General features: G+C 36.3%; 2 protein-coding genes across 8 annotated transcripts in view; both read right to left on the reverse strand.

Moving 5' to 3' along the window:
• Positions 1–1,829: 1,829 nt before the first annotated feature.
• On the reverse strand, positions 1,830–12,648 carry LOC107601521 (zinc transporter 9). 7 transcript variants are annotated; one of them, XM_016293745.1, is made up of 19 exons: positions 12,527–12,648; positions 11,567–11,712; positions 11,188–11,379; positions 10,933–10,980; positions 10,720–10,819; positions 10,536–10,628; positions 8,646–8,728; positions 8,498–8,556; positions 8,202–8,269; positions 7,216–7,318; positions 7,016–7,071; positions 6,793–6,928; positions 5,994–6,033; positions 5,826–5,897; positions 5,593–5,700; positions 4,314–4,479; positions 3,906–4,035; positions 3,570–3,683; positions 1,830–2,506 (listed from the first exon to the last, which is right to left on the reverse strand). In XM_016293745.1, exons 2-19 carry the CDS (start codon positions 11,673–11,675, stop codon positions 2,462–2,464), a joined length of 1,722 nt encoding a protein of 573 aa, XP_016149231.1. In that variant the 5' UTR covers positions 11,676–11,712; positions 12,527–12,648; the 3' UTR covers positions 1,830–2,461. The 7 variants fall into 7 exon arrangements, with proteins under 7 accessions (XP_016149231.1, XP_016149230.1, XP_016149234.1 ...); XM_016293744.1 differs by having other exon boundaries at positions 11,567–11,715; XM_016293748.1 differs by lacking the exon at positions 12,527–12,648 and adding an exon at positions 12,262–12,364.
• A 794-nt stretch (positions 12,649–13,442) lies between these two features.
• The window catches only part of top6bl (TOP6B like initiator of meiotic double strand breaks), a 5,931-nt gene continuing 2,559 nt past the window's right edge, over positions 13,443–16,814 (reverse strand). The window contains 12 exon segments of the mRNA XM_071582433.1: positions 13,443–13,647; positions 13,649–13,664; positions 13,862–13,913; positions 14,002–14,100; positions 14,235–14,345; positions 15,286–15,345; positions 15,348–15,408; positions 15,492–15,593; positions 15,595–15,676; positions 15,880–16,004; positions 16,166–16,375; positions 16,527–16,595. Coding sequence (XP_071438534.1) covers positions 13,443–13,647; positions 13,649–13,664; positions 13,862–13,913; positions 14,002–14,100; positions 14,235–14,345; positions 15,286–15,345; positions 15,348–15,408; positions 15,492–15,593; positions 15,595–15,676; positions 15,880–16,004; positions 16,166–16,375; positions 16,527–16,595 — 1,192 coding nt within the window.

Genomic DNA, 16,814 nt, shown 5'->3' on the forward strand with positions numbered 1-16,814 from the left:
TCAAAAGGGTGCTTCTACTAAATACTGAGCAAAGGGTCTGAATACTTAGGAACATGTGATATTTCAGTTTTTCTTTTTTAATAAATCTGCAAAAATGTCAACAATGCTGTGTTTTTCTGCTGTAGATGCATCCTGTACACCGCAAACTGAAATCACGGCTGCCACTGACCATACAGAATCCTATATACTACATATTAGGTGTGCCAAATCTGTATGGTTCCATTATTTTGAGAAGCCCTTTTGTATTTGTAGGTTGCAGCTCCAAAGTCCAGAAATATATCTGAGCCAATCAACAGACTAGGTTATTGTTAAGTCTACTAGCCTTTATTTAAATCTACCTTTATTTGACCCTCTAACTCTAACACTTTCTATTCTATTTGAATTCTACTTTATCTATATTTATCTTTTTTTAATAAATCTGCAAAAATGTCAACAATTCTGTGTTTTTCTGTCAATATGGGGTGCTGTGTGTACATTGAGGAAAAAAAATTTACTTAAATGATTTTAGCAAATGGCTGCAATATAACAGAGTGAAAAATTTAAGGGGGTCTGAATACTTTCCGTACCCACTGTATTTATTGTTGCTCTTTTGTTAGTTTTGACTGCTTTTATTGTCCTCATTTGTAAGTCGCTTTGGATAAAAGCATCTGCTAAATGACTAAATAAAAGAAATACTAGCCAACGACATTGACTTTTTTTGACGAGCGATGTTAAATAAGAGCCGTCATAAAGGAAAAAATTAATATAAAAGATTTTTTAAATGTATTTAAAGTTTTATGCTCACCAAGGCGGCATTTATTTGATTAAAAATAAAGTTAAACGATAATATTCTAACAATTTAAAATAACTAGTTATTATTATTATTGTTAAATTAAAACTATATATATGAAAAGAAACTTCAAAAGATTTTCAAATTTTGAAATACAAAATGTTTTGTAACATTCTAATTGTATTTAATGTAACTTTTTATTAATTTAATTAATCGTTTGTAGAATAAAAGCATTAATTCCTTTAAAAAAAAAGGAAAATTCTGATATATTTTGTCAGTAAAAAAGACAAATATTCAGTGGTTTAATAAATTAATTGCAATTTATTCATTTTCTTCAGTAGCTCCAAACAGCTCGAAGATTTAACCAAACAACAATCTGTCAAATAAACATATTTAAAATATATATAGTCTTAAAGCCTTTTCCAAAACTAATCTTTTAACTTCATCCATGTCTGACTGTTCCTAAGGGAAAATTGTGAAGCTCTGATTAAATTACAATGTTTAAAAACATTGCATGTAACTAAACACTTTGCATGTGTACTGAGAGAATTTAAACGGACTGAATGCTTCTTTTTCAGATATCAAAATCAGAATGTTGTATTTTCAGTCAAGAATTATTTACAATGGGGGGAAAAAAAGCACTTGGGTTAGTGTTCACAAACTAGGTTGGCAACTCAATGCCATCAATGACTTTAGAAACAGCTGTTTTTGGACATCTACAATTGCTTTCATTCAGTCACACAAAATTACAGCATAAACAGATGAACAGTCCCAAAAGCAGCATAATGACATTAGTACTTTTAGTATAGGAAGGATGTGAAGATCTGAGTAGTCTTCATCAGTTGAGGGGGCTGAGGTGGGCCATGGATACCCGTTGTTCTAAATTTGATTCTATGTTCTCTCATTACTAATAAATGTGGATATAATAAATCAATGTAGTTTAGAACACACTTTTTTACTCTATTAGTACTATTTTTTTTAATCTATTTTGAATAAGTGGTAATTATAAACGTCTTTTTAAAACTGATTTAAACATCAATTTAAACGGGACCTTTTTTTTAAGTAGATTAAAACTGCTGTTCAGTTTTGTAACTCACTCATGAATAATCAATAAATCCGCTTACTTCATTCAATGACAATGGCATTGTTTGAACACGCCATCATCTCTGTGCATTTAAAAAAAACAGTGGAGTAACATGGAAAACTTTTTTACATATAATTTAAACCAGTGCTTTCATCTAGCAGAATGGACGCTTTACCCTTCAAGCTAACTATTTATGGTTATATCCTGGTGTTACTGTGAGAACTGCTGTAAAATATTAGTGTTTATGCTGCTTTGCATGCAAACTGTAAAATGAAATAAGACTGGTCCTTTTACAATCCATGGACATGATTTCAAAGCTCTGATGGTACAAACTACCACATATCTGAAAGCCAATGATTGTAAAATAATCATTTATTAGCCATGTCCAGTTGGAGTCCTCTCTGATGTGGCTATGGTTCTGCTATTTTAACAGCTACTGAAACCATGCACAGGTTAGAGTGCTTGGTTGATGTGTGATAGGTGCAACATAAGACCTCAGCTGATTGGCTGGTTGGAAAGCATGGGGTGATCATGGTCGCTCGAGGTTTGATTCGTTTTCGTTTTCCTTCCACTCCATCCGGATCCCCATTCAGCAATGTGTCATGACATTATAAAATCTCCAGATCCACATGTCGCACCTCAGGATTACGTTGCTGTTGGAGATACAGAGCAGGAGTCAGTCAAGGAAAAATGAGGACTAGTAAGTACTAACCTCAAATGCCGGTGAAACTTTCTCTTCACCAAAGAATCCTGAAAAAATGTATCATGGTTTCCACTAAATATTAAACTGTTTTAAATGTTGATAATAATAAATGATAAAATGTTTTTTGAACACCAGTGTACTGAAGGATCATGTGACACTGAGGACTTTGCCATCACAGGAATAAATTACATGTTAAAATACATTAAGATTGAAAATATATTTTAAATCGTAAAAATATTACTGTGTTTAGATCAAATAAATGCAGCCTATATGAGCATAGGATATGTATTTCAAAACAATAAAAAAGTCCTTACCAACCCCAAACTTTTAAACGTTAATGTATGATTTAGAAATAAATCTCCTTTTTGTAAATTCTGTTAATTCTAACAATATTAGAACTTTTTTTTAATATAAATTCAAAAGCAAAAAAAACAAACAAATTAGCATTTAACTTTCTGGCCATCTGTCAATACATCATATACAGTGTGAAAAAGCAATTACGGTGTTGTCTGCGAAACATCAAATCTGATTTTCCTTTTTCCAAAATTAAACAATGGAGAGTGAAACTGGAAGGTTTCACTTTGATTTATTTGAATAGTGGTGACCAAATAGCTGAACTGATTTCCTCTATGTGTGGCTTCAAACAATCATGAGTGTGGTATCTGCTGAATGTAGAGCTGAATTATTCTTAGACAGCTAACCTTACATCTTGAGTGTCAGGATGGAGACACAGAGTGATTTGAAAATAAAGGCTAAAAAAGGGAGTTTTCACAGCAATGCCATAGAAGAACCATTTATGGCTTGCCAAAGAACCTCTCAGTGAACAGTTCTTAAAGATACAAAAACAAAGCAGTTTTCTTAGCGTAAATTTTTTTTTGTTAAAAATCTAAAGAATCTTTTTCCACTATAAAGAACCTTTTGTACAATAGAAAGGTTCCATGTTTGTTAAAGGTTCTTCATAGAACCATAGACGCCAATTAAGAGCTGTTTATGAGTGTGATCTTATCAGATACCTTAAGTTCTTTCTCTAGACGGTCCACCTCTGCTCCTAAGGTGTCAATAATGTTCTCCCCATGCTTTAACATAAAGTTCTCCAGCTCCTCTGGCGTCTTCACCTGCTGAATGTCCTGCAGGCCAAACGCACACAATTTAGAAGCACAGATAGTTACACTATTAATATGCAGAGCTCCCAAAAAGATGAGTCATCAGCAAAAACTACCATGAATTTGTTTGCTAATAGTGCTAATAGTTTAGTAACTTCTATGCAACCATGGATAGACTTGAAACAAACACTTGAGTCACGTCAGATGATCTACATCACAGCAGAAGCCTTGTCTCTCAGCACGTACATTGAGGATCTGTTCAATGTCTTGCTTCTCCAGGTATGAGCGTGTCACCACCCGCCCATCGAAGTCCACCTCCGCCTTGAAGCGCACTTTGCTCAGCCCCATATCTGTGGCTTTGACATCATGAATCGCCCTGGAGACAAAATTACCTGAAGTGAAGACATCAAATCTAATTTCATCAAAGCAAGAACAAGCACTGATGCAACTCTGTCCGAGCAAGCTTACGTGTCAGGATGTGATGCTTGCCTGAATTTGAAAAGCATTTGAAGCAGACTGCTTCTGCCTCCTTGTTAAAGTATTGTTATGAATTGTAAGATGGCAGCTTGTTTGCTGATGAAGCTCTTATTATGCAGACTGTGGGTACACGTAGAGGACACATACAGTGGAGAGAGGCAGGGACAGAGGACTGACCTGACAGCAGGGTCATTTTCTAGAAACTCTGTGAGCTTCTGCACATGCTCGGCCTGGATGGAGCGACCCAGCAGAGCCTCTGTGTTAGTGTAGATGAGGAATGCAGACACTGTTCCTAACAGGGTGCCCACACACAGAGAACCCAGACTGTCATAGTAGGGGTTACCTACGAAGGGGGAGAAAAAGAGAGGCATTAAATGCATTGAATGTCATGTTCAGTAAATAATGCGTGAGACTAATATGAGTGCAACCCAAATCAAAGCGGCCAGCTGACATACTGACAATTGAATATAGCATCTGCCATGAATAACACAACCCATGGTGTTATGGAAAAGGTGCAATGTGTTAGGACATATTTAAAAAAAAAAATGTTTTGTCTAAATGGAAATGCCTAAACAGAAGTTTTTTTTACATTTATGCAGCTAAGGGTTAAGCAACATTTTGAGGTAATCCATTTAGCTATATGCTAAAATTGACAAAATGTTTCTCAAGTATCAAATCAGCATATTAGAATGATTTCTGAAGACTGGAGTAATGGCTGCTGAAAATTCAGCTTTGCCATCAGAGCAATAAATTACATTTTAAAATGTATTATAATAGAAAACAGTTCTTTTAAACTGTAATAATTATTTCACAATTGTACTGTTTTTACGATCAAATTGGATGATCATAAGACTCTTATTTCAAAAGAAAAAAACCTTACTGATTGCAAACTTTTGTACTAGCACACAGCAGCATGGCACAATAGAGACTTCTAGTGGTACAACGAAAAGTGCTATTTCTTTTTTTTTTTTGAAGCCCTGCTATGTAAAATAACACTGCCTTCAGTTTCATGGTTGATTACACTTCAATAAAATACAACTGTAGTAAGCACCGGATAAAAAAACTGAGCTGAAACCGCCATCAGCACTGTTCTCAAGCATGAAAGCAGGTTTACTGAATAGAGCATTATCCAGATCTCTACGCAAATTTCCCACAAAGCCATGAAAACCACAGGGCAAGAGGAACAAGCTTCTGGGCATTCGTAGGTGTTGACTTTGTGTTAGCACAAATGTACAGAGCTGGATTTACAAAGCTTAAAAAGAACATCAACTGCTCTTTACAAAGGGGATAAAGCTCAGTCCCATATGCTTATTAAACATGACCCTGTAGTAGAGACCGCAGAAACAGGAAAGAAAAACAGTTAGCATTAAACAGGAGGGTCAGGTACAATGACACTTACTTTCCTGATGTCAAATGTATGATATATCATTCTTGCATTTATTTTAAATACCGGTACCTGTAAGAGACGTTAGTCCCATACATCCAGCTGCCAGCACCACCCCGACCACAGCAGCAGCGTCCTCCAACAGGACCACGTTAGTGCTGGGGTCTCGACTTTGCATCACTGTCGTACACAAACAAACAAACAAACAAGAATTATCAAACTGATCATCTCCAAACTGTGTCAAAACTTCAATCACAATCAAATAACATAAAAGGCTAACAGAAGAGTTAACCAAAGATACATACCGTACTCATAAAAAGACAAGCCTTGTTTACGTGAACTCTTCTTGATCTCGTTAATGGCCACCAATAGAGTAGCTTTATGGGGAATCAGCAGACAGATGCTATTAAAATAGTGACAGTCAGACCTTTCTGAATGTTATTGAAAATATGGCACAGGAAACCACATCTCACCTCCTTCAGATACCAGAGATCCTGCTAAAATACAATAAGCCTGCAAAAGACAATACAAAAAAAAAACAGCTATACACAATTGTTCAAAAGCTTGATGTCAGTAAGACTTATTTATTCCAATTTTTATTCAGCAGGGACAGATTAAACTTATAGAACGTGACAGTAAAGGCATTTATAATACTACAAAGATTTCTATTTCAAGTAAATGCTGCTCTTTTTAAAAAATTCTGTATTCATCAAAGAATCCTGAAAATAAATGTGTCACATTTTCCACAAAAATATCAACCAGCACAGCTGTTTTCAAAAACGATAAGATGTTTCTTAAGCAGATAGCTTAATATAGCATATTAAAATGATTTATGAAGGATCACGTGATACTGAAGCTTGAAAATTCAGCTTTGCCATCATAGGAATAAATACAATTTTTAAATATAGTCCAATAGAAACGGTAATACAAAATTGTAGTATTTCACAATAATAGGATTTTTCTGTATATTTGATCAAATAAATACAACCTTAAAATCTTACCAATACCAAACTTTCAAATGGTAATGTAACATCACAGACTTAATATTATTTTGTTCATCTACAACAGGGGTGCCCAAACTCGGTCCTCGGTCCTTAGCTCCAACTTGCCTCAACACACCTGCCTTTAAGTTTCTAGTATGCCAAGTAAGAGCTTGATTATCTGGTTCAGGTGTGTTTAATTGGGGTTGGAGCTAAACTCTTCTGGACACTGGCCCTCCAGGACCGAGTTTGGACACCCCTGATCTACAAGTTCTAACCCAGTGCTACTAACCCAGAGCAGTGATTCTATTGGCTGAGGGTGCAGGAGTCCCATAATGCCATGATACCAGGACAAGCCAGCACCCATCATGAAGATTCCGACTCCGCTGATGAGAGAGGCGATGTAACGCATGTTGGAGAAGCCGTACCTTTAACAATACAGGACAGTTGGCTTAGACATGACCACATAACCAGAGGGCAACATGGAGGCATCAACCTATATGAGCTGTACGTACGGATGGATGGCATCTGGGTTCCGGACAGACTGGCTGATGCCTAGTGCAAGAAGAGCCTGTGAAAGAGAGAGTATAAGAGATGAATTGAATGAATGAACAAGTATATATGTCTATGTTTTTTATTTTTAAATCATACACCATCTTTTGTAGGCATGTCATTCAGGTCAAAGGTGGTTATACGGACATGAATGCCAACTTACCTGATTGCAGGTATCAGCCAGTGAGTGGATGGCTTCTGAAAACATACAGGCAGATCCTGTATAAACCCACGCCAACAGCTTGAAGAAAAAATTCAGTCCATTTCTGCAATTTTGAAAAAATGAAATTAGACATTTATATCTCCACATGATGCACAAATACACTGATGCTCAAAACAGTAATACAGGGTTCCCACACCTTGGTTAACTTAAAATTCAAGGACCTTTCAAGGACTTTCCAGGTCCAATACCCTCAAATTCAAGGACTTAATGTGGGGACACATTTCAAGTGAGAGCAAAGTTACATCGTGTTACCTCGTAAGATACATTGTTACAGTTTTATGCGTCAAACACAACTATGCAAAAAAGCATTTTTTTTTTGCATTTACGTATTTTTGGCCATATGACAGAGATTCTATTCAACGTACTTCTGTTTTGCATATCTGCTATTCTGTTTGTCGTATTTCTGTTTTGCATAAAACTGAAGAATATTCAGTACATCCTGTACTGTATTCTAAAATGATCTGATATTAACTTTTGCATGGATTTTATTGAAAAGAGCTTATGGCTCATGTAACCATAAGTTTTAAGATATATGAATATGCTTTCACATTTTTCTTGCCTCATGGGTTTACATTATCTTAACAAGCAAAGCAATTCAACATTAATTTCACGGTGTGTCTGTTGAGGTACCATCGTAGTAGTTTCATCAACTTCCGTGCACGGGTGAACATCATGGCAACTACAACACAAAGTACCTCACGCGGGAAACACTTAACGTAACGCGTAAATGCACGTAACTAACGTAAATCAAGCAAGCAAGTATGCATAGGCCACGAAGTATTGGCGAAATAACACATTAGCGAACCGGAGGGAATAATATGGAATTTTTCCAGTCAGTGTGGGTCAGGCCTCATGTGGGAGCACGTGTCTTTTAACTCAATATCCTTAATCTAATAGCTAGATAGCATGAGGCTGGTAAAACTTACATGCATATAGCCACCATCACTACTTTTCCCGGCCCTTGTAGAAATGTCACTCTCTTCCTAGACCGAGGCTATAGGAGACAAAACTGATCAAAAACACAGGTAGCTAACTGTACTCATTGTTATGCTCTGCGTTGAGGTTGAATTAGGAGCAGCATGAAGATATGAATATGAAAAAAATGTCAAGAAAGGTACAATGGAAGAACCTGAGGAATATCATGAATCACGAGGACTGGTTACACCCAGGCACTAGTAACAAAACATAAAAATCATAGCGACAGGCTTGAACTTGTTTTTACCTTTGTGTTCCCCCAGAAGTCTTTGTACTCCTTCAACAGCTTCTGATTTCTAAATATGTCTTATGAGAAAGAGAAGGACAAATGCTCATTTAGACAGCAAAAACATCAGAATGCAGATCATGCATTAAATGAGGAGAGAATGACATACTTTCCTGGTATTCCCTTTCCACCTCCTTCCTGAGATTCCTCTCTCTAGCAAGTGCCTCTTGACTTCCCCATACATCCAGCGCTCTAAATAAAGACACCGAAACATGCTAATTGATCTCTCTACTCATAATTTCAGATCCTTGTGCATGATGCCCAAAGGTGTATACAGTACACTACCATTGAAAAGGTTGAAGTCAGTAAGTTTTTATACTGTTTATGCTCATCAAGGCTGCAATTATTTAATCAAAAATACAGCAAAATATTTTTGCTTCATATTTTTGTGGAAACGGTCAGTATTTTTCGCTAAATAAAAAGTTCAGAAGAACAACATTTATTTGGAATTTGATTCTACAGGGTGTCTACAGATATGAACAAGTTAAAATTTAAGACTTTTTAATACCACCTTATATGAAATTTAAGACCAAGCCTGTGATGGAAATACACATTATATTACAAACGTTTATGTAATATTTAACGCGTTTAAATGTAAAAAGAAAACAAAATATCCTCACTGTCAAAAATTCTATTTATTACGATATACAGTGAACTTTTCATACCAGTAGACAATATCCCATACAAAATATTCCCACAAAAGTGTCGCATCAACCGAGATTTTTGGTGGTGTAAACAATTTATTCTGAAGAAATATTTTCATCAGGTTTCTGTCAGCTTTTACATACTTAAATCTGCATGTTTTTAATATTTACCACAGGATGTCATTTACCTTTATAAAGGTCAAATTTTTTTTTTTACCTTATTAAATGTATGCGTCATCTTTCAAGTCAAATTCTTACAATTGATCAAGAAATTGAATACACTACAGGGCTGTTACCAATAATATTAAATAATTACAAAATTACAACAGCAATAAATAATGTTATGGGATTAATGTTGTAAAAAAAAATTTGAACATACAAATAAGAAATGTTGGGGAAAAATGCATACTTTTAAGCATGAGCGTAAACCGCCAGTAGGTGGCGGTAAGTCACTTATTCATTCAACCAATTCCTTCAAACCTCTGAATCATTCAGTAACAAAATCGCCGGGTGTGGCTTGGAGAATGTGCACAATAATTCTGTTCTGATCTTCGTTTGGAACTATTTTCGCTGGTGAAATAGAACAAAACAGTCAATTGTGTCTAAAAATGTAAGTTACTTTACTACTTGTTTGTTGAACTAAAATCAGTGTAACATTTGCAATCGTGAAAATATTCAGCAAAATAGATCACTTGTCATGGTATGTTACTTGACTATATCATGCTATAAATAAACTAAACATTTAGAATTTTTACCTCAGTATGTTTGTTCTGTGAGTTTCTTTATGTGTGCCGTACGCTCATTTGATTTGATTTCTCCATGAAAGTGTCTCACAGAGACAGGCAGCACAAGCCTCAACAGCGCGACATTGATAATAGAAATACACTATCCATCATCAATCGCTGTTTAAGCTAAATGTAATAAAATCAGAAGAATCATTTGCGCGTTTTGATGCGTGATTATAGATTTAATCAGGCTATTAGTCCTGTCGGGCAAGTACAATTCTCAAGCCATTTTTCAGTAAACTTGTATTAACCCATTTAAAGTAGTTCGGAGGCTGGAGAGCGAGCTGGTGTTCGACTGTATTCTGTAACCGCAATTCTCTCTGATGACGCGTAACTACAGCGGGGAAAAAAGTACTCTTGATGGACACTCACTGGGTCCGTCAGACTGGAGAAATGTTTGTGGTAATGTGACCAAAAATATTTAAGACCTACTGAATCTGAATTTAAGACATTTTAAGACTTTTTAAGGACCCGCGGCCACTCTGTTCTAGTAATAACTAAATGTTAATGTAAATGTATCTTACTAAACCAAACTTTCGAATGGTAGTATAAGAAGACATTTGTACATACTTTGCCTCCACATCTGATCGCAGGAAGACGGTGAAGGCTTCTGTGTCATCATGGGGACTACGTCGACGGATTTTTCTAAGCTGCTCAAGGTCACTTTGAACACACAAAAATGCATAGATTTAATGTAAACATGGTGGAAGGGCACCAAACTGGATGACTACAAAGCTCTACTTCCTAAAGGTACCCGAGTTTGAGGCAGAACTCGTTCATAGCTCTGACTGCAGTGATGAAATTATTCTGGGTGTATTTGGTGCCATATTCCCTTTTTTTCAGGACAGCCCGTACTGAAAACACAAGAAACATGCAAGATAGTTCAAATACATAGAATCACGATATACAATTTTATTGGACCGAAAGGTGCTACAAAGTGTCTGTGTGTATAACAAGACTGCACTACCTTTCACTTGAATGCTCTGTGCTTTCATCAGACCTTGAGGTTTGCTACCTGAAATGCAAAAAAGAGAAAGATTAATTGATTAAAATCATAATTACCACACATACATTACATAATTTATGAATACATTTATAAAACACTGTTTATTTACATTTACTCAGAAAAACCTAAGAAACAAATGGTTTATAGAAATTAGCATTTTTTAGACATCATTCAAATGCCTATGAACAAACATCAAATAATGCTAAAAATCATTACCAGCTGTTTTTGCAGAGGGCTGTGCAGCTTGTTCTTCCTCAGTGGGCTTTGGCTCTACAGGGCCTGCTGGAGATCCGTCTTTATCACTGCCTGTTGTGGAACAGTTCTGAATCTGTGTCCACGTTAAGGAAGCGACTCTGGAATCGGGGGAGCTAAACCAGAGTTTGTGCACACCTCCTCCACTTTGCCAACCTATGGAGTATCACGACTCACGAGTTACGTAATCTGAATGATTTCTGGATCTAGTCTAGAATTATTAAAACTACCAATGTTGAGTGACAACATATGAAACACAAAATTAAATACACACATCTTCTAGTCTCTCAGTCCTTATGTTGACAAAACAAAACATGCAAATGACACTGCGTGAAGCTCTCACCAAAACATGGCTTTGCTATTTTAGGGGGTCTCTGAGATAAAGGGGCTCGTTGTAGCAGGTAGACCCGGCAGAGGACTTGCCATGGTCTGTGGGCCAGGCAGGGGAGCATCCTCTCTGTGGCAAGTCCAGGAGAAACACACTGAATCCTGCTGGACATTTACAGTGCATTATGTTAGTAAATAGATGTCCCTGGATGTATGTGATAATCAACAACAATGAAACATATACAGTAAAAAAGGGGGAGAGTGGACTGGTCTACAAACATCCGATTAAGCCTATTAGAGCAACGTGATTGATCATGTGACCATCCGCATGAAATCTCTATGCACAAAACTCCACACATTACACAGGGCTTTAATAGAACCTGTGTAAACAAATGATGTCCACAATCAGTGACAGTTCTATCTATCTATCTATCTATCTATCTATCTATCTGTTGTTCCAACTATCCATCTATCAATCTATCCACCCATCTTATCTATCTCACATTTTGAATACTACATCAGCTAATTAGCAAATGTGACAGTAAGTTCAAAGAGAACTACTTCATACAGTTACATAAAACCGTTTTAATTCAGTAAAAGTCAAAAGTAGGAAACATTTAAAACCAGTTTTACAGTATACGACAGTATAAACACTTGCATGCTTTTCTAGATCAGTTTAAGCTTAGAATTACCACCCAATGGTCTCAGTACCCGGCTAGATATCCTGACAACGCGTCCCCGAGCCAAGCAGCAGATGTCTGAACGTACGACTGCTTTAATTTCGACCAGATTAAGTGAAGACAGCCGCTCTGATAACAACACACACACTGCTAACTGAATCTGATTGCACCCAGTGCCTTTAAGTTAGCTTAGCATGACAGCTACATCTTAGCAAGATGCTACAGTTGCTGAGGTAATTATAGACATATTACACACAGAAGCTGAAATAACAGACAATCCGTTAGGTATTATTTACCTTTATGAAGCTCGATCCATTATTTACCAGTGGTGGGCGTCTAACTCAACACAGTCCATAACAAAATAGTATCAACACCGAAAAAGCAGTGAAAACGGAGAGCTCGCGAGATCAGGAGTCATTGAACGAGAGCGCGTTAGTTTTGAAACTGCGCCTGCAGTCTCGTAGAGCGGTCTCACAGGGGAGGAGCCCATCACTGGAGCAGTGCTGTTAAGATATCTATAAGACTATACAACTATTTTAAAGAGTCAAAATTGATCACGTTCCTAATTTGTGATGTTTTAAACGAACATAATTATACATCCTATGCTGGCTGCTAAGTTGGTCTGACTCATTATTTAAAAATAGGAAATTAAAGATTTGGTTTTGGAAATTCATGTCGGCCCAATTTATAATAATAATATTTTTAAACTTTTTAAACATTTAAGTACAAGAACAAGATGGTTTTAAGATGAGAAACATATATAGTAGTCATTAGTGTATATGTCCAGAATATACATTTAACACAAAAATAAGGATACATTCCTTGTGAATTTTAATGTAGCCTACAAACTAAATAAACATAAATAATAATAAAAAAACATACTATTAAATTACAACAAAAACTGTATCTTTGAAACTTACACAGTACATTTGAATATACAAAGTAATATTTTTCAACATAGGTCTTGAAGACGTGAGCAAACTCAACTGTATTTTCGTCAGTCCCATTCAGAAAAGTTTTCAAGCTCTTGAAGCCACTGCTTCTCCACCTTCACAAAGATAGATAACAAAACAGCTAGGATATGCATTGTACTGTATATACATCTTTTTTGTGATTGCGTTCTTCTGGGCTACATGTCAGATTGAACAAATGGCATACAGTATTCCCAATCATTTTAGTTATCCTCCTGTTCATTTTTCAGTTTAGCCAGGTTCAGTGCTGAGGGTTTGTGATCGTTCTGGTTTGCTGACTTTGAGGAAGCTGTTTTGGGGACAGGGGATTTCTCTGGATGTTTGCTGCCTCAAAGACACTGTTCATGAAGGTGTCTGAATTCTCAGAGAACATCTCTGAACTTTGTCTCTTCTTGGGGATAAAGCTTGAGTATTGAAGGTCACAGTGAATCCTCTTAGAAGACAGTTGGTGGATTTTCAAACTCTAAAAAGGAATGAATCAACATCTTTCAAAATATAACAACCTCAGCCAACTCTATTAATGATTTCTGTGGCGCTTTAAAATCAATAACCCCCAGAAGACATGAAATTAGAACAATTATAATGACAAAATTCCCAGAATCAGATAAGCTCTAGGAAGAATTATTGTATGAAGACTATTAAACTCACTCAAAAACGTACCTTCCTCCCAGCCGTCAAGCCTACTCTGTTCAGAGCTAACAGCCTCCACCACCTTGTGAGGACATTAAAATCACAAATGTTCAAAGACAAAATCATGAACACAGAAATGAAATAATCTGAAAGAAGCTTTGCAAAAGCACCTTTTCGTTACTACACACGCGCCTTGGAGCAAAGCGGCCATCCACGATGCTTTGAAGAGACTGTCATAGTGAGACACGTAACTCGCTGGTGCTCTTGACCTAAAACAAACCCAGTTTTAAAACATTGTTTACAACTTTCACAAGTAAGCACTGTTCTTAAGAATAAGAAATTAAATGACACATAAAATAGGGTGTTCTTGGGAGCCAGTATAAATTATAGCCATATATTATACCTGCATGCTATCAAAACAGGCTCTTCAAAACTCTCCACTGCTGCTGCTGGCAATTATACTGTGCGTTGAGCTCAACACAATGGGTATGACAGAATCCAACCTCTGCATGGCCTGAAGTATACACAGAAAAGATGTATGGTTCAGTGGTCTATTAACAATGACTAATGGCTGTAGTGTCACTACATGTATATGTTCAAAAGTTTGAGGTCGGTAATATTTTTGAAAATTGATTTTTGAAAAACGTCTCTTATGTTCACCAAGGCTGCCTTTATTTAATAAAACAAAAGTAAAAACAGTGGGTTTGTAAACTTTTATACTATGTAAAAGAACTGTTTTCTATTTTAATATTTTTTAAATTCATTTTTAAACTATAGTTTATACCTGTGGTGGCAAAACTGAATTTTCAGCAGCCATTACTCCAGTCTTCAGTGTCACAATCCTTCAGAAATCATTCTAATATGCTGATTTGGTGCTCAAGACAAATTTTTTTCATGTTTTTTCTTCTTCTTTTTTTCAGTTTTGTCTGATGAATAGAAAGGTCAAAAGAACAACATTTATTTGAAATAGAAAGCTTTTGTAACACCGTGTAGCGTCTCGACCAATCTGACACACTAATTTTAATTTGATTTAACAAATCAATTATTCATTAGGTTAACAAATCGTCACAGTCCCCTCACTCAATTAACTGGATGCCAGGATGTCTGCTGAACACCAGGCGCTCTGGTCACCATGACAACTAATCATGATATCACTGGTTTTATGACCCCCCAGGAATGTGAGAAGGATAGCCCACTCTTGTCCCAAGGAAAAGCAGAGTAGAAATGGACTGTGTTCTAGTTAATTCATAGAAAAAACGTTATTTGAATGAACACACATATTTCTTCAGGCCATTGAGTATATTATTGTCATTGTGTATTTTGTCTGTGTAAAAGTCTTTAATGTGTCAAAAATAAAATAATTAATTTCTTAAAACCATCTACTGACTCCCAAACTTTTGAATGGTAATTTAAGTAAACTTAATTTAAAAATGAAGTTAACAGAAGAATCTTACAACATGTCTTCACTGACATTCTTTCAGTGTGTTTTTCAGGGTTGACTGTAGAGTCACTGTTGACTCACTTGATCGCCATTGTACCAAAGAACTGCATCCAAGTGTCTCTCGAAAACCTCCTCACTGCCGGACACATTTAAAAGCAGAATTTCAAAATATTATGACCCATCTCAAGATGTCTATATGATAGGGAAAGCAAATGTGACTCACTTATGAATTCGGAGATCTGGGAGCGGAAAGGGTCAGAATACTGAGTGAAAATGAAGACAGTCAGAGTCTGTTCAACAGCATGGCTCCATTCTGACCGTGTTCTGCTGTACAGTATAACTATATCTTGTTTCCTGACTGTAGTCAGTTTCAAGAGAGAATTCTACATCAGAACACAGAGATCCTATAAAGAGAAAAGCCAGAATGAAATAATATATACACATGCTGGAAAACTGTCTGAACAATTCTAGCCTCAAAGCCAACAGTGATTTGTAGCACAGTGCCCTTTATGCTTTGCAGCGATGCTTTCATCCATAAAATTATAACACAGTGAGGGAATTTACTCTCAGTATCCCCAATTTCTCCCCATTTAGTCCTATAATTTACCCTGGATGCTTTGTGCTTCCATACAACAGACTCTAGAAAGGCCGAGATCTGCCCAGGAGAGTGAAGTAGCCAAACTCTGGAGGAAACTCGTCTGTGTTTGTTGCATTAAAGGCATGGACTGTACACTAACATGTGTACTGAATGTTAAGGAAAACATTATTTCAACAAAATATATTTTTGGTTCATAAATATGAATAAGAATCAGCTTTGGAATCACAATTAAGACAGGGCAGGTAGCCTAAAATCATGCATGCTCTTAAATTGTAATAACGATATTTATGTGAACATTACAAAGGATATCCGTATGCATGAGAGACGAGTGGGCCAGTTGGAATACTGATCCATACAGGGTGCAAGTGTTGCCATGGTAACCATGCTCATTTCCCCACACAGTTCAGCCTCAATTGTGTCGGTGGGAAGCACACAGCTCAGTGTGTCTCCTAATACTGGGTGCATTTGTGGACAGGACGGGAGACACCGTACAGAGAATGGACTCCTTCGTAATAAAATAACAGAAATAAGATGTGCAAAGACAAACAAAATGCAAGTAGAGATATTTAGTATGTTAAAACTGAATGACCAATCTGGGGTGTTGATTCTGCTTGCCAATAAGCTGTTCTATTTAATACAAATGTGCAGGAACTGACTGTCCGTATTTGGCAGTGTCTATAGTAATGCTGTGATCCATCACTGAAACTTTACTTCCTGTCTCTCCACTATAAAAGAGCAAATAAGGACAAATACACCCAAACTGTTTTTTAAAAATAAAAAAGAGTGGGTTTAATGAGTAGACCTGTAACATATCATTACTTGCAGAGAAGAATAAGAGCAACAAATGTATAAAAAAACAAGTTTTTTTTGTATAGATTGCATTAAAGAGCTCTGTAATCGTAATTCTTACTAGTAAGAATTTAATTGTAGAGCTCTCTAATTCA

The sequence above is a fragment of the Sinocyclocheilus grahami genome, unplaced genomic scaffold (assembly GCF_001515645.1).
Source record: "Sinocyclocheilus grahami isolate Dianchi unplaced genomic scaffold, SAMN03320097.WGS_v1.1 scaffold306.1, whole genome shotgun sequence".
In the NCBI taxonomy this organism is placed as follows: domain Eukaryota; kingdom Metazoa; phylum Chordata; class Actinopteri; order Cypriniformes; family Cyprinidae; genus Sinocyclocheilus; species Sinocyclocheilus grahami.